Source organism: Trematomus bernacchii, unplaced genomic scaffold, assembly GCF_902827165.1.
Source record: "Trematomus bernacchii unplaced genomic scaffold, fTreBer1.1, whole genome shotgun sequence".
NCBI classification, from domain to species: Eukaryota; Metazoa; Chordata; class Actinopteri; order Perciformes; family Nototheniidae; genus Trematomus; species Trematomus bernacchii.
The window spans coordinates 494,140-513,453 of NW_022987821.1; the positions used below are offsets into that span (position 1 = coordinate 494,140).

At 40.9% G+C, this 19,314-nt stretch overlaps 3 protein-coding genes across 6 annotated transcripts; 2 read left to right on the top strand and 1 right to left on the bottom strand.

Moving 5' to 3' along the window:
• Positions 1-4,207: 4,207 nt before the first annotated feature.
• Positions 4,208-9,544, top strand: LOC117499081 (cyclic AMP-responsive element-binding protein 1-like). 4 transcript variants are annotated; one of them, XM_034151367.1, is made up of 8 exons: positions 4,208-4,499; positions 5,333-5,426; positions 5,520-5,699; positions 5,990-6,090; positions 6,241-6,380; positions 6,540-6,707; positions 6,821-6,977; positions 7,618-9,544. In XM_034151367.1, the coding sequence occupies exons 2-8, from the start codon at positions 5,340-5,342 to the stop codon at positions 7,760-7,762; spliced, it is 978 nt and encodes a 325-aa protein (XP_034007258.1). In that variant the 5' UTR covers positions 4,208-4,499; positions 5,333-5,339; the 3' UTR covers positions 7,763-9,544. The 4 variants fall into 4 exon arrangements, with proteins under 4 accessions (XP_034007258.1, XP_034007260.1, XP_034007259.1 ...); XM_034151369.1 differs by having other exon boundaries at positions 5,553-5,699; XM_034151368.1 differs by having other exon boundaries at positions 4,208-4,327.
• Positions 9,459-10,880, bottom strand: mettl21a (methyltransferase like 21A). The gene is made up of 3 exons (XM_034151371.1): positions 10,680-10,880; positions 10,485-10,596; positions 9,459-10,016 (listed from the first exon to the last, which is right to left on the bottom strand). The coding sequence occupies exons 1-3, from the start codon at positions 10,824-10,826 to the stop codon at positions 9,616-9,618; spliced, it is 660 nt and encodes a 219-aa protein (XP_034007262.1). The 5' UTR covers positions 10,827-10,880; the 3' UTR covers positions 9,459-9,615.
• Positions 10,881-11,983: 1,103 nt separating this feature from the next.
• LOC117499220 (cyclin-Y-like protein 1) lies at positions 11,984-18,325 on the top strand. Its single transcript, XM_034151597.1, has 10 exons — positions 11,984-12,811; positions 12,921-12,995; positions 13,095-13,129; positions 13,480-13,580; positions 13,967-14,002; positions 16,044-16,095; positions 16,176-16,295; positions 16,875-17,041; positions 17,138-17,300; positions 17,674-18,325. The coding sequence occupies exons 1-10, from the start codon at positions 12,652-12,654 to the stop codon at positions 17,788-17,790; spliced, it is 1,026 nt and encodes a 341-aa protein (XP_034007488.1). The 5' UTR covers positions 11,984-12,651; the 3' UTR covers positions 17,791-18,325.
• Positions 18,326-19,314: the final 989 nt, after the last annotated feature.

The following is a 19,314-nucleotide window of genomic DNA, read 5'->3' on the forward strand; positions in this document are numbered from 1 at the left end:
GTGCATTTTGCATGATAGGTCCCCTTTAAATCGACTTGCTTGGCTGCATCATAGAGTATTTTAAACATGTAATATCTACGTTGAAGAGCTTCTTAGGTGTTTGTTTGAATACCTGAATGTGCAGTTATCTCTCTCCACAGAAGCCCAGTATCAGCCGGCACTTCCTCACAAGACGAGATGGCTTCAGAAGTCCAATTTCTTTGACGAACGTGGCAAAGAGTGGGAAGAGCCCGTCTACCTGTGTGAAGACAAACACGGCCGATAAAGAAACACCTGAGACCAGCTTCAAACTCTGTGGCATTCAAAGGAGAAAACTACACATGCTGCAAAGCTGAAAATATTGAGAGTAACAAGATGAACAATTCAAGTTCGCACTCTTCACTGCCAAGTGTCTGTTAGGCTTTTTTTTTTAATATATGTTATTCTTATTTGCTATTTGTATCTGAAATGTGTTGGAAATATCTAAAATCAGAGTATCTGCCAATACCGACACCTATTGTGGTCATTTTCAGGTTCATATTTGTATTTAGTGTCACTACTGTGACATGTCTCCATGCTTTAATGTTCAAAAAGCTCTTTATTTTTCACTGCCTGTGCTGGTGGATTTGTCAGGGCATCTTTCTTCTGAAAATCATGAATAAAATACCCTAACTTCGGAAGTGTCCCTCCTTATTTGTCAAACTAAGACTGCTAAAGTTTCATATTTGCTTCGGCAGAATACATTTTTGCACAGAACAAGGACTGTGGATTTAGTTGGAGGAGGAATAATCACAATGACCAAAAACTATTTGCAATGTACTTAAGGGCATGTGTACGGAAGGGCCAGACATAAAGAGAAAAATGTGAAGAGCAAGATTTAGGTTATTTTGCCCTTGGAGAAGAAAGTTTGAAAATTAAGTTAAAAAACATGTCAAAGAATAAAGTTAAAATGTGGTGAATAAACATGAACCGTTGGAAAATAAAAGAAACTACTACGTAAGCCAAATATAACTAAAGTTTGACCTAATACTTGACATTTTGTCTGGTGAAATGCCAATATTAAAAAAAGTCTCCATCCCCTTATTTCCCCCCCCTTATGCCTGGCACAAATAGCCTTCCGTAGGTGTGGGTATTGTATCAAGAAAACACCCTTAAGTATAACCTTTGAAAAAGAAAGGGGAAGAGAAGGCATGGTTAGCTGGAAGGTGCAGCAGGGGGAAGGGAGCGGGTGAAAAATCCTTGCAGGAGGCAGAGATAGCGAGGGGAGGGTGGAGCTGACACCTTGACGGATTGATTGAGATCGCCCAATACACGGTGTTGCCTCCAGCCGAGATTAGCAAGAGGTCTGGGTCAGCACAATCTTGGTGTGTTAGATAACTCCTGCCTCGCAGCTGCAGCTCCATACTGCACCTCAAAAAATGTCCCTAGATATCTCAGAAAACTTCAGGTTTGAGAAGCACGCTTGTGTGTGCATGATAGAGAGAAAGAGACACACTGTGGGGGCCCGGTATCCATGGCAACGTCTGCCAGGTGCACTGGTTCATATGCGATTCAGGTAATTCCACGTACAATGAAAAGCATGCATATAAGGTCAGTGGTATTCAAATGCACTGCATGTTTTCCCCCCTCTGTATCCATATTCCCTCCTGCACATATGAACCCATATCTCCCATAATGCCCTGCTTGAGTGGCAGGTATGATATTTCCACAGGGTTTGATTGAAGACTGCATTTAAATGTTGACGGAATATGTCATGCATGTTATTGTGTGTGCTTGTTACACACACCGAAGATGATGATTTAGACAAGGTTGTGATTAAAAAATGTTTTTGAAACATACGGAAAGAGAAAATAGGACTTGAAGAGAAAAATTGGGGGAGAAGAAGTGTCATAGGGCTTGCTGTCGATGGGGTTTTGGAGGCTTGTGTTAAGCCAGGGGCTTTGACAGCTGGGTTTAAGGGGAAAGGAAAGGGCTATGGATTGGAGTCAGGTCTCTACTTCATATTCTGAAGATTAAACTCCTATCCTGCTCCTCCTCCTACACCATTTTGGACGTCTGTGGCATGATTTTTACTCGGCTGTTTGTGGGTGTTTTCTGCAGTGATTTACAGCCAGGGTTAGTTGCTGCTGGTAAAGCGTGCAATCAGATATTCCGTGCCAGAACTCGCCAGCATTAGCAGTCCGAGTTGTACATTTGCTGTAATCACCAGGCGCGCTGACATTGTTGATATGCACTCCAATGTGATGGTGATGTGATAAAGAAGTGAATAATGCAAGCACGGGCTGATTGTGTTTGTGCGTTCATGTGTTTTCAACTGAGAAACATGAAAAGCTTTGGATTTAGAGGCAGAATTAAAATGTATTTATACAAGATTCATAGCGGAGAAGATTAGTGGATACACAGAAAATTAATGGACTACATTTTAAATAAAACACAAGGGCCAAAATATGACAGATATGTGAATATATTCAATTTTTTTCCATCTTTTACATAAATAATGATAGCAGATGTTCATTAATGGAAAATTGCAAAAGCTTTTTACATTATGGTATTATTATTATTATTGCGGGCAACCTTGATATAAGTGTATCTTGGGAATGAGAATTGTGCAAAATTGATAAAATGTGCACAACATGCATATAGATTGAAGACTTATTTTCACATGGGAGGGAAAAGCAACACTGCAAATGATCTGAATGTGCACAGCTTGCAGAGCCAAGTGCACATTCAGTGATAACTAATGACACCTCCCCACTCATAGGCTAATTATGGTCTGCCTATAGGCTATCCTAGCTGCTGGTCATTATTAAGGGAAATCAATGTCCAATCAGGTTATTGACATGGACTCAGAAACGGATAAGAAGGCTGGATTGCAACACATATTTATGATATTTGCTATAAAAGGGTTTTAATGACGAGAAGATGACTGCACGGTACATTATTGGAGCTAAATGTAATACTTTTGTTGCCTACACATCCAGGTTTTATGGCAGAGGACACAATATTGGTTGGGTCACCAGTGAGTATGCTTGCACCAGTGGTGTAGTCAATCACTCGATAGGTGAAGATGGGTATGTTTGACTTGTGTGTGTGTGTGCGTATTAAAAGGCCTCCGAAATGACCTCGCACATAGAGATGATGGTCGTAAATTGGGTTGAAGTCTCATTTTCCCCGCAGGATTTTGACCAGCTGCCACAGCTTAGAACCCATTTGGCTCCTACAGCACCGGTCCTCCTCACATACACCAAGTGACACAGTTAATGAGTACATTTTATGGCCAGCTTCGACGACCAAGGAGAAGCAAATGTAATGTGAATCACGAGGGCAGTAAAGAGAACACATAACAAGTAATACAGGGCTGTAGCCCACTGGTTTGTCATTAAAATCACAATATGGTTTGGTGGGACAAAGCCAGTGTCACAGTTAAGATCAGTGCCATTCACAGATAATATCAGGCTGGGATAAATGAGACATGTGCCAAGTGTAACATAATGGGGCAATGCTGACTATCATGGAGGGAATAAATAAAGAAGGATTTTGCTTCCACCATGTGGATTATAAGAGAATTGCAATTTCAACAATATACAAGATATTTACAGAAAAAAACGTTTTAAAATCGAACATGTGATCCGTAATGAATTGACCAGTCTATGGAATTGACCCATTCAAATAATAATTCTAGGTACGATATTTCATGTAATTTTGAAATGAAATGTTAGTGTATTTGTAAACGTAATGGTAAATTAGTTGTTGAAATCAATATGTGTGTTTAGGTGCCTCTGTTTCACATCTCTTGATTAACAGTATAGTCAGAAAGCTTTATATGTTTGAATTTCAGTAAATCATTTTGCAAGGCTTTAAAACATTCGCATTGTTTAAAAATCTATTTGCACACAAAAATCATTACATTATTATAAAAGTATAGTTTCTCATATCACAGTTAAAAATGATAGCAGTTAACTATGTATTACATGTCCATGGTTCCCCAAAATGCCTTATATATATATATATATATATGTCAGTTATTTTATTTTTTTAAATAGATTTATACTTAAAAAACTTGGCGCATGCTCAGATGAGTTGCACAAACTCAAGCACTTCTCTCGGCTATCTCCGTGGTTTTTCAGCCTTACCTCGGTAACTTCCGTAACTTTCCGGATATCTCCGTATCTCGGTCGGGTCCTGTCGACAGAGCTGATTTTCGCTGTCGTCGTCTCCCTCGTCCTCCTCTCCTCGTTGTTGTTCTCGGTGACGCGACGGAGGTGTAGCCTGACGCGGTCTCTTACGTGTCGGTCTGAATAAAAGTGGAGCTCCGTAGACCCGGGAGTGACGAAGCGAGTCTGTGTTGGTAAGAGGATACGCATCCGATGTTTGCTAAACAGATAGATGGCTGCCCAGAGAAGTTATTTTCGCCTAATATCCGCTCAATGCCAACAAAGAGATCATGGCGGCGGTGTTGCAGAGGCTCTCAAAATGAGTCAGTCTCTCTCTGCAAGGCTCGCAGCACAACTGAGACATAGGTATTAATATGGGAGTGGGCTTGAATGTTTTTTTTCTTTTAATACATTGTTTATAAATAAGTTACAGAAGCAATTGTTCAAGTAAATGTATGCATTCTAATACTAACCTTACGTACAAATATTCCAAACACTCGTAAGTGAAAGTGGGAGAAAACATCTCTAGTTGCAAACATAACTGGCATTCAATGCATGCAGACATTTCCCTCCATAAATGTTCACAGCTAGCAACCTAACGTTATTAGTTAATTCAATGTAATGTTAATTTGAAAACCTGTCTAATTCCACAGCAAAGTGCCATATTGCGAAACAAGCTGTTAAAAATGGAAATAAAGAGTTGCAATAGAGACTTGATTAATGTTTAATAAATGGCGGTTAAATGTACTAGCATGCACTTCCATTAGCTAGCTGGTTAGCATGCTAACAGAATCAATGAAGCTCATACTGCTGAAGCTAGTACATGCTATCTGTACGTTGGTAACACTCGAGAACATGGCTAGCCAGGCACTTAGCTTTAGCATTCTGTGTTTATGGAATGTGCGAGCTTTATTAAAATGTTGTATCATGTTTAAAATATGCACATGTATGTTATATTGTTGATGAACGTCAATACAACATGCCCCACATTATTTTACGAAGACGTATACGATGTTTTACCTATGAATTGTATGCTAGCATGTTTAGCTAAGCCACACCCTCCTTTACACCATCAACAAGCCTGGTGGACAGGGCACAACCTCCTGAGTGTTTTCTGTACACCAAAGACCTCTTTCTCACTGTTTGTGCCGCACAGTCCTATTTAAACATGATGACAAGCAGTTTCTTACTTGTTGCAGATTTTAAATGACAATGGAGGCTGGTTCAGACACACAGCAAAGTGGTGAAACAGTTGTCTCGGAGTCTGAGACCCAGCAGATCACTCTGGCCCAGGTAAATCTTTACAAAATAAATGTACACGTTTCAATATAAGATGCATAATACCTGATGGAAAATAATTGATTCTTGTGAGAATTTTGTACACAGATAGGGAATGACTCAGGGTTGTCATGGTTGCAGGCTTCTATAGCAGCTGGCCAGGTGACAACCAGTGGTCCTACAGTGACTCTAGTGCAGTTACCGAACGGTCAGACAGTGCAAGTGCACGGGGTGATACAAGCTGCTCAGCCCTCAGTCATCCAGTCTCCACAAGTCCAGACAGTACAGGTGAGATGCATTGATATTTGTTTTGTTACAGTGCATCATAATTTAGCTTTAAAGAATGTTCAGTATTTTCTAACATGTTTGATCCGAATTCTAAAAGTTGCTTTGCACCTGAAAACATTAACTTTTATGATTTGAAAAGTGCAAATATGGACTTTTTGCTATTGTTTTTAAAACACTGTGCATTGATTTAACAACGAGTCAGTTGTTATTAATGACAACTGTTCAGGTAACAATGTCCCAAAAAAAGAAGCTGTTAAAATAGGACTTTAATGATTTTTGTTTGCTTGCAGATCTCAACTGTTGCTGAGAGTGAGGACTCTCAGGAATCTGTTGACAGCGTGACAGATTGTCAGAAGAGGAGAGAGATCTTGTCCAGAAGACCTTCTTATAGGTCTGTGTAACATCTTATCTTTGGGGTTTTTATGTCTGAATTTAGAAAGATAATAACTGATGCTTTTTAATTTAATCCAATTATTGTTGCATTTATGCAAAAACCTTGAAAAGTTTGTTGATATATTTCTGCGATTGTCCCCTTCAACAGGAAGATTCTGAACGATTTATCGTCGGACCCTCCCGCAGTGGCTCGAATCGAAGAAGAGAAGTCAGAGGACGACTCAGTCCCTGCCATCACCACGGTTACAATGCCCACTCCCATCTATCAAACCAGCAATGGCCAGTACAGTGAGTACTTTTACATACTGAGAAAACAGGAAGTGGTTTGTGTTGAAATATGCAAGCTTCCCTGCTATCAGGCACTGCCCTTTCTCTATCCTATGCAGTGGATTTGTTGAGTTTAAGTTAATTTGAGACTGATTCTAACACTATTATGTCCCTCTGCAGTTGCCATTACCCAGGGTGGGGCCATCCAGCTGGCCAATAACGGCACAGATGGCCTGCAGACGCTGACCATGTCCAACGCGGCCCAGCCGGGGGCCACCATCCTGCAATACGCCCAGACCAGCGACGGGCAGCAGATCCTGGTGCCTAGCAACCAAGTGGTTGTACAAGGTGGGGAAACTATTAAAAACATGTTCTGCTGAAGCCTTATAAAGGAGAATTCATGAGTTTTGAAAAACTGTCAAAGTGGGTTTGTTTTAATTTCTGTGACTCTTCTCTGTCAGCTGCCTCTGGTGACGTCCAGGCCTATCAGATCCGCACAGCCCCCACCAGCGCCATCACATCGGGGGTTGTCATGGCGACCTCACCTGCAATGGGTACAGGAGGAGGCGGCACTGAGGAAGTCACGCGAAAAAGGGAGGTCCGACTAATGAAAAACAGGTAAGGGTGTCATGAAGTTCACTTAATACTTTGTACTTTTCTTTTTAACGCTGTGCTGTTTCCAGGCAAACGGTTGCAAGTCCTGAGATGCTTCAGTGTCACATAACCATCTTTAGGACAGGTTTCAGCTGACTGTCAATGTAGGCTCAGTAAATGAAATGACACCAGGTGCTGCTCTTTAAACTATTATTGTCAGTTAGTAAATGTATTGTAGTTGGTGTGATTCATTCAGGATGGTGTGACAGTTAGGCCTGTCACAGTAACTGCTTTTGTTGGACGATATCTTGTCCCAGAATCAGTTTCGATAAACTATTTCATTGTAATTTCTAGACAATTACAAGCCACCATCATCATATAATAATAATAATAATCATAAAGCAAGTACACCCTATTTTGAATTAAATGTGGATCTTAAATACATTATAATACATCTCACATCCGCATAATTGCAGCATTTGGAAATAAATTCAATATCAGCAAGTTTATTTTATTCAATTTGATTTGTATTTCATGTAAATATTGCTTTATTTTACTGTTATAGCCATGCAAAATATAAGAAGCTAGGCCATACAGGTAATTGTAGCTTATGTTTAGACCTTAACCACAGACATAAACTCACACATATCCTACTGTCACGCAGGGAGGCAGCCCGCGAGTGCCGCAGGAAGAAGAAGGAGTACGTCAAGTGTCTGGAGAACCGTGTGGCCGTGCTGGAGAACCAGAACAAAACCCTTATTGAGGAACTGAAAGCCCTTAAAGACTTATACTGCCACAAATCGGAGTAGAAACATCAGCACGTGCCTGCCAGAGGGGTGGGGGGCGGGGGGCAACAGCAAGCGTCTGTCCCCATGTACAGAGACTCGGCACAGGAGCCATGCATCTGGGTGCCACGCCCCCTTTTTCTGCTCTTGTGCTTTCTTTTTAAAAACTGCAGTAAATTGACTCAAACACACACTCTCTGACTTCATGAAAAGTCGTAGGAATGTTCAGAATGGACGTGGAGGAGACAACATCTACAGGGTCCTTGAATGAACAATGAGGATGTTCCTTTCTTATTGTTTGCCAAGTCACCAAAGGGAAGCATTCCAGTCACCGGTGCCTGGATACACACCAGCAACAGGGAGCGGCTGCACTACCATCGCCAAGGACCTTTTTACAGGTGAATCTCCCCAAGACTCTTTGGGAGAGGCGACGTTTGAAACCGCTCTCTATCACTCGCATTAACGTCTGTTACTTACTTAACGCTTTGAAATGTAGACAGGCCGGGTCATGAGACATTTGATCTTTTTTTAGCTGCGTTTTGTTTCATGTATCAGATGATCTGCTTGCCATTTTATTTTTTAAATGGACTGCCTTGATACGGGATGAACACAAAATGTAACCAGTATGTTTGGGTTGAACATGGTTTTCATGTTAAATGCAGCTTTAAAGACACATTGCAAAGTAGTCAAAAGCTCTCATTTAAGGTTACAGATTTCTTTCTGATGCATGTTCACAAACATATTACTGAAGGCTCATTGTTTTTGATTTCGGGACAGATTAATTCAATCGAAATGCAGCTCATGCAAGTATGTAAACCAAAAAATGGTTAAACTACAGTTTGTGATAACAAAACTGTTTTCAATAATGTTTTTTGTATGAAAGACAAATGAGTTTAAAAACGTGCCTGTTAAGAATGGGAATATCATCCGGGTTATTTTTAGAACACGTAATAGGGCTTAACCCCTAATACACTACAGTGTTCATAACACTCAATATATTCTGTAGTCCTAACCAAGTGTCGGAACATCATCGGAAAATACCGCTTTTTTAAAGTTTGATTTCATTCATTCCTAGATTCTTTTTTAGTGCAAATCAAAAACAATGAGCCTTACTTCTTTACAATGAAATAAATACTTTGTCTCCATATTTCTTAAACTCATTGCCCGTCACTGGAATCAGAGATTGCTTTATTTGTTAGTTTATTATACTGTCTTTGAACATGTAATGTCACATTGAGAATTCTGTATAATTGAAAAGTCCTGGGGTTCAGGTTGGTGTGTAATAAGAATATCTGGACCTGTCTATGTACAGTAGCGGGGTCCAGGTCTCTGAAGGAATAAGCAAGAGGCTGTCTCCAAATTCTGTTTACAGGAAGTGGGATGCACTTTCCTCGCTTAAGCAATCCTACCACATTTCACACCAGGAAAACACTGCTAATCACAAAGTGTACATGGGTGTTTTGCTGCTTATGAATGATCGAGGCGTTATCATGCATTTGATTGGACGGTTTTAGTTATGTGGAGCTTCCAATCTCATCAAAAATGTCTGGATTGCACCTATCAAGAAGAGGATTAAGTGCGAGCAATTTTAAAAGGACTTCTTCACCGTGATCAAATGTCATCACAATGGAATGCCATGTTGTATTATGTATAGTCATGACTATGCTTTTTTTTATGTTGCTTATCATTAATTTTGTATTCACACTTTCTAAATGTCAGCACCAACTTGTACAAAACAGTGCATTATGTTAGAGCTATTCAAATATTTACATTTTTGGCAGCTGTTAATAAATGTGTTTCTGGTAATCTTTGAATATTTTATTGGATTATTATGCAAAAACAGTAAATTATTACAAATGAATGAGTGAAAACTCATGTCACAAATCCCTCCGAGGTGGCACTTTCCAAGATTTATACACATGGATGTCCCTCTGTTTGTCGTAGTAGACTTCTTCTACTGTGAAACGCTGCTTCAGCATGCTCAAAAAGTCTGTGTCTCGCTTGTAGCGGATCTTGCAGGCCAGTAGAACCACAGAAGTGTCCGAACACAGGTGCTCCAGAGTCTGCAGCAGCGGAATAAAGGTGTCCTCCAGGTACACGATGTCTGCTCCCAGCACCACATCATACCCCCCTGCTGTGTAACGTTCAAGGCCCTCTCCCCAAGTCAGCTCAGACACAGCCACTGATCCCTGGGTGTCTTGGGGTAGGTTTGCCTTCACATTTGCAGACAGGAAGTCCATGGCCTGCTCTCTGTCAGTGATGGTCACTCTTTTTGCACCTAGAAAGGTTGCATTAGAAGAATAAGGATTTTAGAAAAGGACAAAGTGCAGACTTAAGGGTTGTACTGTCTCTACATGACCTCTCAATGCTATATGTATTATTGCTATATCATGTAAATACTTAATGTTTCTTGTCTGGGGCCCTATTCTCAAGCTTCCTATAGCTTTTTGGGGTGTCCCATTTCACATGTCTCCATTATGTCATATAATTGATAGAATTGGAGGGATGAAACCCTCTTTACTGGTCACACATGCAGAGCACACAGCACACACAGTGACATGTGTGTTCTCTACATTTAACCCATCCTAGTACTAGGAGCAGTGGGCAGCTATTGTACAGCGCCCGGGGAGCAATATGATTGTACTTGCATATTATTTAGGGAAAAAAGGCGTGAATAAATGATGATGTCGGTTAAAAATGGGACATTGAATGGCCAGTATTCATATTTCCTGGACAGTGAACTCACCAAGCAGTGCTGCAACAATGCCCACCAATCCAGTGCCAGCTCCGAGTTCAATGACCTCCTTCCCCTTCAACTCCACCTTCCCCATCTCCAGGTAAATGCACATAACAACAGCCTGGGAAACAAACCGTAATGTACTTTTAGTCAAATAATTAGATGTTAGTAGGCTACTAATGTTAACACCAATGTGTCACTTACCGCATCCCAAACAACCGCTGCTACCCCGAGTTTCTTCCAGTCCTGGGTAAGATGGAGGTCATGGTTAGCAAAGCGAAACTGTGCTGATGAATTATGGAGTTTAGAAAGCGCAGGTAACGGATTTTCTACGTACGGAACCAGAGCCATGTTTTTATAAAAGGGGTAGAAACTAAACAATGGTGTATTTTACCTGTGACTTCACGCATGCGCACTATGGTTCTTATTCTTCTTCTTCTTTTGATTTTATAGCGGTTGGCAACCAGCGTTAAAGGTGCATTACCGCCTTCTACTGCATTTTAGTGTGGACCAGAATGATCAACCTTCAAAAATAAACAAATGTAAAATAAATAAATAAATATTGGTCTTGAATAATGTAATAGTCTCCCTGACCCAATTTCTAACATTTCATTTGAAATTCGGTTGTTCAAAATTCCAAGCTTCCTGATTTCTGACTTTCTTTGGTAAGGCTTCTGGCTCTTTTACTGAGTCAATACCTCCATCTTCTGGTGGTTTGCATGTACTTCAGTGCCAATTTATTTTTAAATCATTCCGTCGTCTGTTTCTTCTAAATCATCATAACATTTCCCGTTTCTTTTAGGAACAAGCAACTTCACAGGTTTTGCGTTATTAAACATTGTAGACTAATTTCCCAGCCCACTTCTCATCAATGAGCAATTTCAACTAATCATGTAACAGCTTGGCTAAAAGTGACCAATGAGCAAGCCTGGTTTTAAAATGGGCGTGCACGCAAAGGATTTTCTCAACGGCCGTGTTTTCTATTTAATTAAGGGGGCGGTGCCTGCAGATGAAGCCCACTAGTTCTGTAAAGCTCACAACCACAACACATAGAACCAACACAGTTTCCGTTTTACCTGCGTTCCTGGACACAAAATAAAAGCATGGAAATCTGGAAATAAAAGCTTCATCACATACACTTTTAAACCTGACATGAGGGGCGTTTCCAATTCAGAACCATGATGCATATTGTATTGTATTTTTTTTTTTTTACAGGTTTTTAAGATACGATAAGTAATACTATTCTGAATTAATGTAAAACTTGAACAAAATAAGCAAATTAACTTAATTAAAAGTATAGCTTTTTTTATGAATAAAATGTCCTTGCATGAAGTTAACGGTTTTAATTTTGAACTGAATAATTAGCACACACATTGCCAGATATAAAATATACGTCACTAAATAAGAATGTTAAGACCATGATACCATCAAATACAAGAGGACCTTTACTTTGAAAATCAGTAGCCGGAAGTTACATCTGAACTTTCAGTGCTGCGTTGAATTTGACATCCAAGACGTGTCTCCTGCAAATGCGACGAGATGAGAGCTAACGTTGGCTACCTCTTAAAAATTCCAAAACTCGTTATCTTTTCACGTATTTATTGATCCAAGGAGTTGTTTCCAGTTGGGTAATGTAAAGTGTATTCTTGTAGATAAGCCTTTAAGTGTGACAGGGACTGTAACTGCAGTAAAATATGGATTATTCCATGCAAGCCAGGAATGGATTGAGCTGCGGAAGCTAGCATTAGCCGGTAGCTATGGAGGGAGCTAGAGGAGCCTGTGACTTTGTATGTTAGCTTTTATTCAATAAAATGAGCTAATATTAGTCATTTAACGCCCAAAAAGTATTAAGTTCACGCGTGTTGTTGTTATTAAAGTGCACCAGTGCTATGCTGCGCACACGCCCTGAAAATGTCAGCTGTCCTGCACATACTGCAGACACCCAGTTGGCTGTCATTAAATCCCATTCAACTCTGAAGCAGGATTCTTCACTTTGCTGCCAAAAATACAGGCTAGATTGGGCCCTAGTAAACTAAATGCTTTATCTGAAGAGTCAGTCAGCTTTAGATTGGGGTTTCTTTCATTGACTGCCACTTAGAGGATTTAGATTAAACCTAAGCTGCAGGAGTTGTATGGGAAACATTGCTGGCTGTAGCAGGACTGTTGTAGGTCAAAGATGGGAGGTTCGGTGTCTTGCTGCATCTCTCCTGGAGAGAGTCCCAAGATCCACAGGAGGGAGGTGGAGCTGGAGGAGTGTCCCATCACCACCACCGAGGACGTGAGCGAGGACACTGGCACCTACCTGCAGCACATCAGCGACAGGGAGCTCCCGGACGGTGGGTGGTGAATCACTTGGCTGCTATTTTGGGACACTTGGCAACATAGCATCATTATGGAGACTTTTGGGACAAACCGATTCAGTATTTTAATGCTTTCCTCTTACAGAGCTGGCCCAAGAGTCAAACCCATCAGACCACCCCAGAGCCAGCACCCTCTTCCTCAACAAGTCGCAGACAGACGGTCAGTATTTACCTGCTAAAGCCATCACCAATAATCTGTTTTACACCCTCTGAATCTCCTAAACCCACTGACTTCTTATTTTATTTTTTAATATTTCAGTGCGTGAGAAGAGGAAAAGCAACTACTTGAATCATGTAAGTGACAGGTCTGCGTGTACTTGATGCTTACGTTTGTCTTACACTTGGGCGAAATTTGAACCAGAAATGCCATTCGCTTAATTAAATGTTTAAAAGGATGTATTGCTGTGGGGCTCTTAAATTAAGGTACTTATCCGTAATCTGAAGCTAAGTAATGTACTTTTGTGATGGTGGGAGCAGCAAAAATAAAGCAATATCAAGACGCAGCACATTCTTAATTCCAGCATCTGTAGGTAAAACACTGAATTGGGTAAAGTACCTCATACAGCCCCACTTTAAAACATCCAAACTTTAACAGGTACCCCTCCACTCATTGTAAGCATGCTCCATTCCCTCCTCCCTTGCAGATGTCCCCTGGGCAGCTGACAAAGAAGTACAGTTCCTGCTCAACAATATTCATAGATGACAGCACCGTCAGCCAGCCCAACCTCAAGAGCACGATCAAATGGTAAGTGACCCTCCCTCGCCTCTGAAATATCTTCACAGAAGTAGTTTATCTTTTGTAATTTTGTTTGCTGCTTTCCTTTTGAGCAAATTGTGGTCATGGGACAAGGAAAGAGTCATGGGCTTTGTCCCTCACTTCTCAAAACATTATTATTTCAGCTATTCTGCTTCGAGCTGACACGCTAACCCGTTGTTAGCAATGTCTTACATCGGCCTCTTTACTAAAATGCAGAGAAAATATCAATATGTCCTTCAGTCCCATTCCGACAAACGTGATACATAGCAGCCGGCAAAGTTACGGCGGATATTGGAAGACATTTAAAACGCAGCCAGGATGAAATCACAACCAGTGGTTCTCTGCTTATCACTGTCGGTTTCTCTTTGTTCCAGTGTCGCATTGGCCATGTACTATCACATAAAGAACAGGTAAGAACAGTTTGTTATATATCATAAATTCCACTGCTGTTGTGTTTTTAATACTGTTTCATCTTCATCTCTATCATAATGGGACAATTTTGTTAGGGGCCGGCTAGTCAGTGAGGCAGGTAGCTAGTCAGTGAGGCAGGTAGCTAGTCAGTGTGGCCGGTAGCTAGTCAGTGAGGCAGGTAGCTAGTCAGTGTGGCAGGTAGCTAGTCAGTGTGGCAGGTAGCTAGTCAGTGAGGCAGGTAGCTAGTCAGTGTGGCAGGTAGCTAGTCAGTGTGGCAGGTAGCTAGTCAGTGAGGCAGGTAGCTAGTCAGTGAGGCAGGTAGCTAGTCAGTGAGGCAGGTAGCTAGTCAGTTAGGCAGACGACGCTGAAGTTGGCTTCCGATTCAGAGCTTCCGATTCGGCAGTTAAGGGGAAAGTTAAGGGACATTTAATTTACAGCGCTGAGCGAACACTCCTCCGTGTTTGTACCTCTTAAATAGCTGTATAGCCGAATTTGTTTGGACTAGATTATCCCAGAGAGTCTAAAGATTCTTTATAACACAGTTTGAGATTTGTGAAACCTTTATTCTATTTGTGAAAATGCAAAAAAGGGAGATTTTGCTGTTTTTTTTACATCTAGACCACTTAAGACCAGGTCCTGATCTAAAACCACTATACCTAGACTCATCAAATCTGGACTGGATTACCCCAGAGACTCTAAAGATTCGTTATAACACAGTTTTAGATTTGTGAAACCTTTATTCTATTTGTGAAAATACAAAAAAGGGAGATTTTGCTGCTTTTTTTACATCTAGACCACAGTGGACCAGGTCCTGATGTATTCATTCTTAAACAAGTTAGGCTTGTCCGACTGTGGCATGACCTTTGCAACACAAATATAATAAAGACATGAGCATGTTTAGCAAGTTTTGATATTGTTGCATGCTGTTTATACTTTTTTTGACATAGAAAAACTATGATTACTAATGAACATATAGCTTTAAACTGGTATGATCTGGAACTGTGACAGGCTCTGAAAGACTCCAATCCACTTCCGTAGTTGCACTTGTCATAGCAGAGTATAGCATAATAAAGGGAAACAATGGCCTTAATGAGTCTAACTGGTCACAAAAACCAAACATTTTTAGATTTTTAGGGTTTTAGATCAGGACCTGGTCTAATATGGTCTAGATGTAAAAAAAGCAGCAACATCTCCGTTTTTTGTATTTTCACAAATAGAATAAAGGTTTCACAAATCTCAAACTGTGTTATAAAGAATCTTTAGACTCTGGGATAATCTAGTCCAAATAAATCGGCTATGCAGCTATTTAAGAGGTACAAACACGGAGGAGTGTTCGTTCAGCGCTGTAAATTAAATTTCCCTTAACTTTCCCCTTAACTGCCGAATCGGAAGCTCTGAATCGGAAGCCAACTTCAGTGTCGTGTTAGGCAGGTAGTTAGGCAGGTAGCTAGTCAGTGAGGCAGGTAGTTAGTAAGTGGCGTGTGGCGCAGTGAATAGAGCCTTGGTGTTGGGATAAGGTGGTCACTTCACCCCAAATTGCTCCTGTGGGGATTGTCCACAGTATTGAGTATGTAAGTCGCTTTGGATAAAAGCGTCTAACAAGTAACGTGTCATGTAATGTAATGTAAGTGAGGCAGGTAGCTAGTCAGTGAGGCAGGTAGCTAGTCAGTGAGGCAGGTAGCTAGTCAGTTAGGCAGGTAGCTAGTCAGTGAGGCAGGTAGCTAGTCAGTTAGGCAGGTAGCTAGTCAGTTAGGCAGGTAGCTAGTCAGTGAGGCAGGTAGTTAGTAAGTGAGGTAGTCAATCAGTTTTAAAACAAAAAATAATGTGTACCATGGTTTATCAACCTATAATGGTTTTCCGATAAGCCATAGGCAGTAAGTTAGATAGATAGATGTGGTCATCATATAATTGAAATGCCATTTAGTGTAAGGCTGAAGTGAGAAAACACATTTAAACCCCCACAGGTATGCCATTTGGTACAAGGGGAAAACAATCCTATAATATGCATATTTAACTTTGCTTTATGTCCTTCTCCTGCAGAGACTCCAACCGCACGCTGGACATATTCGATGAGAAGAAGCACCCTCTGACGGTGAGTTGAGGCTTTTGATCAGACCGAGAACATTTACCGTTTGTTCTGTGCCGATTGACTAATGACTCTCTGCCCAACAGCGGGATAAGGTTCCAGACGACTACTCCGTGGTGGACCCCGAACACAAACTCATCTACCGCTTCATACGAACGCTCTTCAGCTCGGCGCAGCTCACTGCTGAGTGCGCCATCGTCACTCTGGTGAGTTTACAGCAGATTCAGACCCTCTAATCTCCATCACTTTCACATCTACTGCAACCCTGAAATTATGCAGACATTACACAAAGGAGCTGCATGTGAGAAGGCAACTGTGCAATCACATTTTCCCTGCAAGCTTCCTTGTACAAAGTCCATTCAATGACCACTTCTTGCCCGGATCATTCACAGCAACTGAGTATGTTTGTGACGTTTTTTTAGATTAGATTAGATTCCTTTATTGTCACTACACAGAGTACAGCGAAATTCCAAGCATTCCCAATGGTGCAATCACACATAACAGACAGTGTAAGTATAACTTTGACAATACAAGCTACATTTCCATGCAACTTATGAAAACCAGGAAAAAAGAAAAATACGAGCTTGAAGAAAAAGGGTAATTTAAACAAAGAAACCAATTAAAATGTTTAACTGGAAGCATTAAGAGATTCAGGAACTCTTGCATTGTAAGGATCAGTGTAAAAATCTAGAAGTATTGCAAAATGTGTATGTGACATGTAGTCATTTCCTGCCTCCTGCTACTGTTATATATGTACATAACCTGATGGATGTGTTCTGTGTTAGGTATACCTGGAAAGGCTGTTGACGTACGCTGAGATGGACATCTGTCCCTGTAACTGGAAGCGGATCGTTCTCGGCGCCATCCTGCTGGCCTCCAAGGTCTGGGACGACCAGGCTGTGTGGAACGTCGACTACTGCCAGATCCTCAAAGACATCACAGTGGAGGACATGTGAGTGTTTTCTTTCAACCATGAATGAACCGTTCTGCTGCTGCAGTCCAATGCAACTAAACTCGAGGGGACTCATTTCATGTCGATTCTCTGCAGGAACGAGATGGAGCGTCACTTCCTGGAGTTGCTCCAGTTCAACATCAACGTCCCGGCCAGCGTCTACGCCAAGTATTACTTCGACCTGCGCTCGCTGGCGGACGAAAACAACCTCAGCTTCCCTCTGGAGCCGCTGAGCAACAAGCGGGCCCAAAAACTGGAGGTGAGGATGCCCAAGGCTGCATTCCAAATCTGGCATGTCTCCTTGTTTTGTATAAATAGTAACCAGGGTTGGGAGGGTTGCTTTAGATATTATAATGGATTACATTTTTGGTTACATGTCATCAGAAATCCTTTTAGTCCCACAGCTGGGAAATGTTGTTACAGCAAAAAGGCATAGCAGGTTAAAAAAGCATGCAGTAATGAAGATTCATATAACTTATGAAATATAGATAAGAAAAGCACACATTAGTTATACTGTTAAAGACAAATGAGTGTGCATCCATGGCTAAAATGATGAGCAACAACTTAGTGGCATAGGTGTTGAGACATTATAAACAATTTTCAGACATTACATTTTTATTTTTTCTCTCTAGGCCATCTCCAGGCTGTGCGAGGACAGGTACAAAGACCTGAGTAAATCGTCTATGAGGCGGTCTGTCAGTGTAGACAACATGGTCGGAATCAAGAGCTCCCATGCTGTTCTGTCTTAAGCCTCTGGAAGTGGAGCAACGCGCGGAAAGTCAAGATGGAGGATGTCATTGCACATTCAAGAGACATTTCCAAAGTATATCACTAACTGAAAAGTGCCATTACAAAACTTTTCGGAGCTTTAACATATCTCTAAAGTATAATGAATCAAGTCTGTGTTCATTACAAAGAACTTCAGCTATCCACCTTCAAAGCATGATCATTTCTTGAAATATGTTGTCGCGTTTCTTTCAGAAATAGACTTTGGAAGGAATCTGCATGAAAATGCCTCCTGAAGTCACAAACTGAGGACCTCATCTAATTCTTTTCACATCAGTCGATCTTTGGAGGAGTAATTTTTATTTTCCCACAGCTCTACCCCCTCACCTATATTCACATGACTGTCTTGAGCTACCCTGTGGAGTGGTTCTGCACACGGACAGAGAGTAGATTTTGTTTTGCTTACTGTGTAGGCACCTATAGCTGTGAAATGTACAAGACTTTATTTAATTCAAATAAAAATATCAGTCGCTGTTTAAATCTTGAGGCTGCCTAGATGGTACAATGTGTTGCTTTTTTCTTTGCTCTATTTTTTTCTCTTTGCAGGAGCTTTTTGAATTACGATGCTTGGAAGAAGAGTGCAAAAGGTCAGAAGTGCTATGCCAATTTGAGCACTTGCAACCTCTTTTCACATGCTCTTTCACGTTCTGATGAAAGGGTCTTTAAATGGTTGGAGAAATTAGCAGTTGTGTGTAAATTACCTTTCTTGTACAGATCCATTTAATGATTCTGTGATTTACTCGATTTCCTCACAGCATGAAAAGTCTCAGTAATGAATTAGAATTGAAGCCGAACAAAAATATGTCAATATTCATCAATTCAGATGCAATGTTCTGGTATATTGAAATGCATGACGTACAATCATTTCCATATGTCCTTCAATAGGATACTAATGCACTTTAGATGCCTATGTATAATTCAGTGAACCAAAGTAAACCATCACTACAAAAATATGCCTTTCCATTATATTTGAAAGCTAATAACAGGTATTTGGTAGGAAATCATGATTATACCTTTTGAATATAGCCTGTGTAAAGGTACAAAATACTTATGATGAAGGAATTTTTTAATAGAGCATTTTTTTTCCGATGACATAATTCAAACATGCTCTCCTCAATGAGCTTTGATTCATTCATGGCTCCTCCCCCCCTGTCCTCACAATTACTCCGTTGAAGACCTCCATCCTCTCAAACAGCAGCTTGTGTTCTACCTTGAGTGATGGCTGAACCTCTGAATTCCTCAACCGGCTCTATCTCCAATACATCCAACGAGACGGCTACAGTCGGCTTTAATGAAGACGTGGATGAAATGTCCACCTGTCTCTCCTGGGACTTCTCTTTTTCAGACAAAACTTTCCTGGCTTTTATTCTTGTCTTTCTTGCCTGTGTCATTTTGTCTTCTGCAGCCAACGGATTCCTCCTTTTTCTGACTGTGAGATTCAAGCACCTCTTGTGGCAGCCACAGTTCCTTCTGCTGAGAAACATATC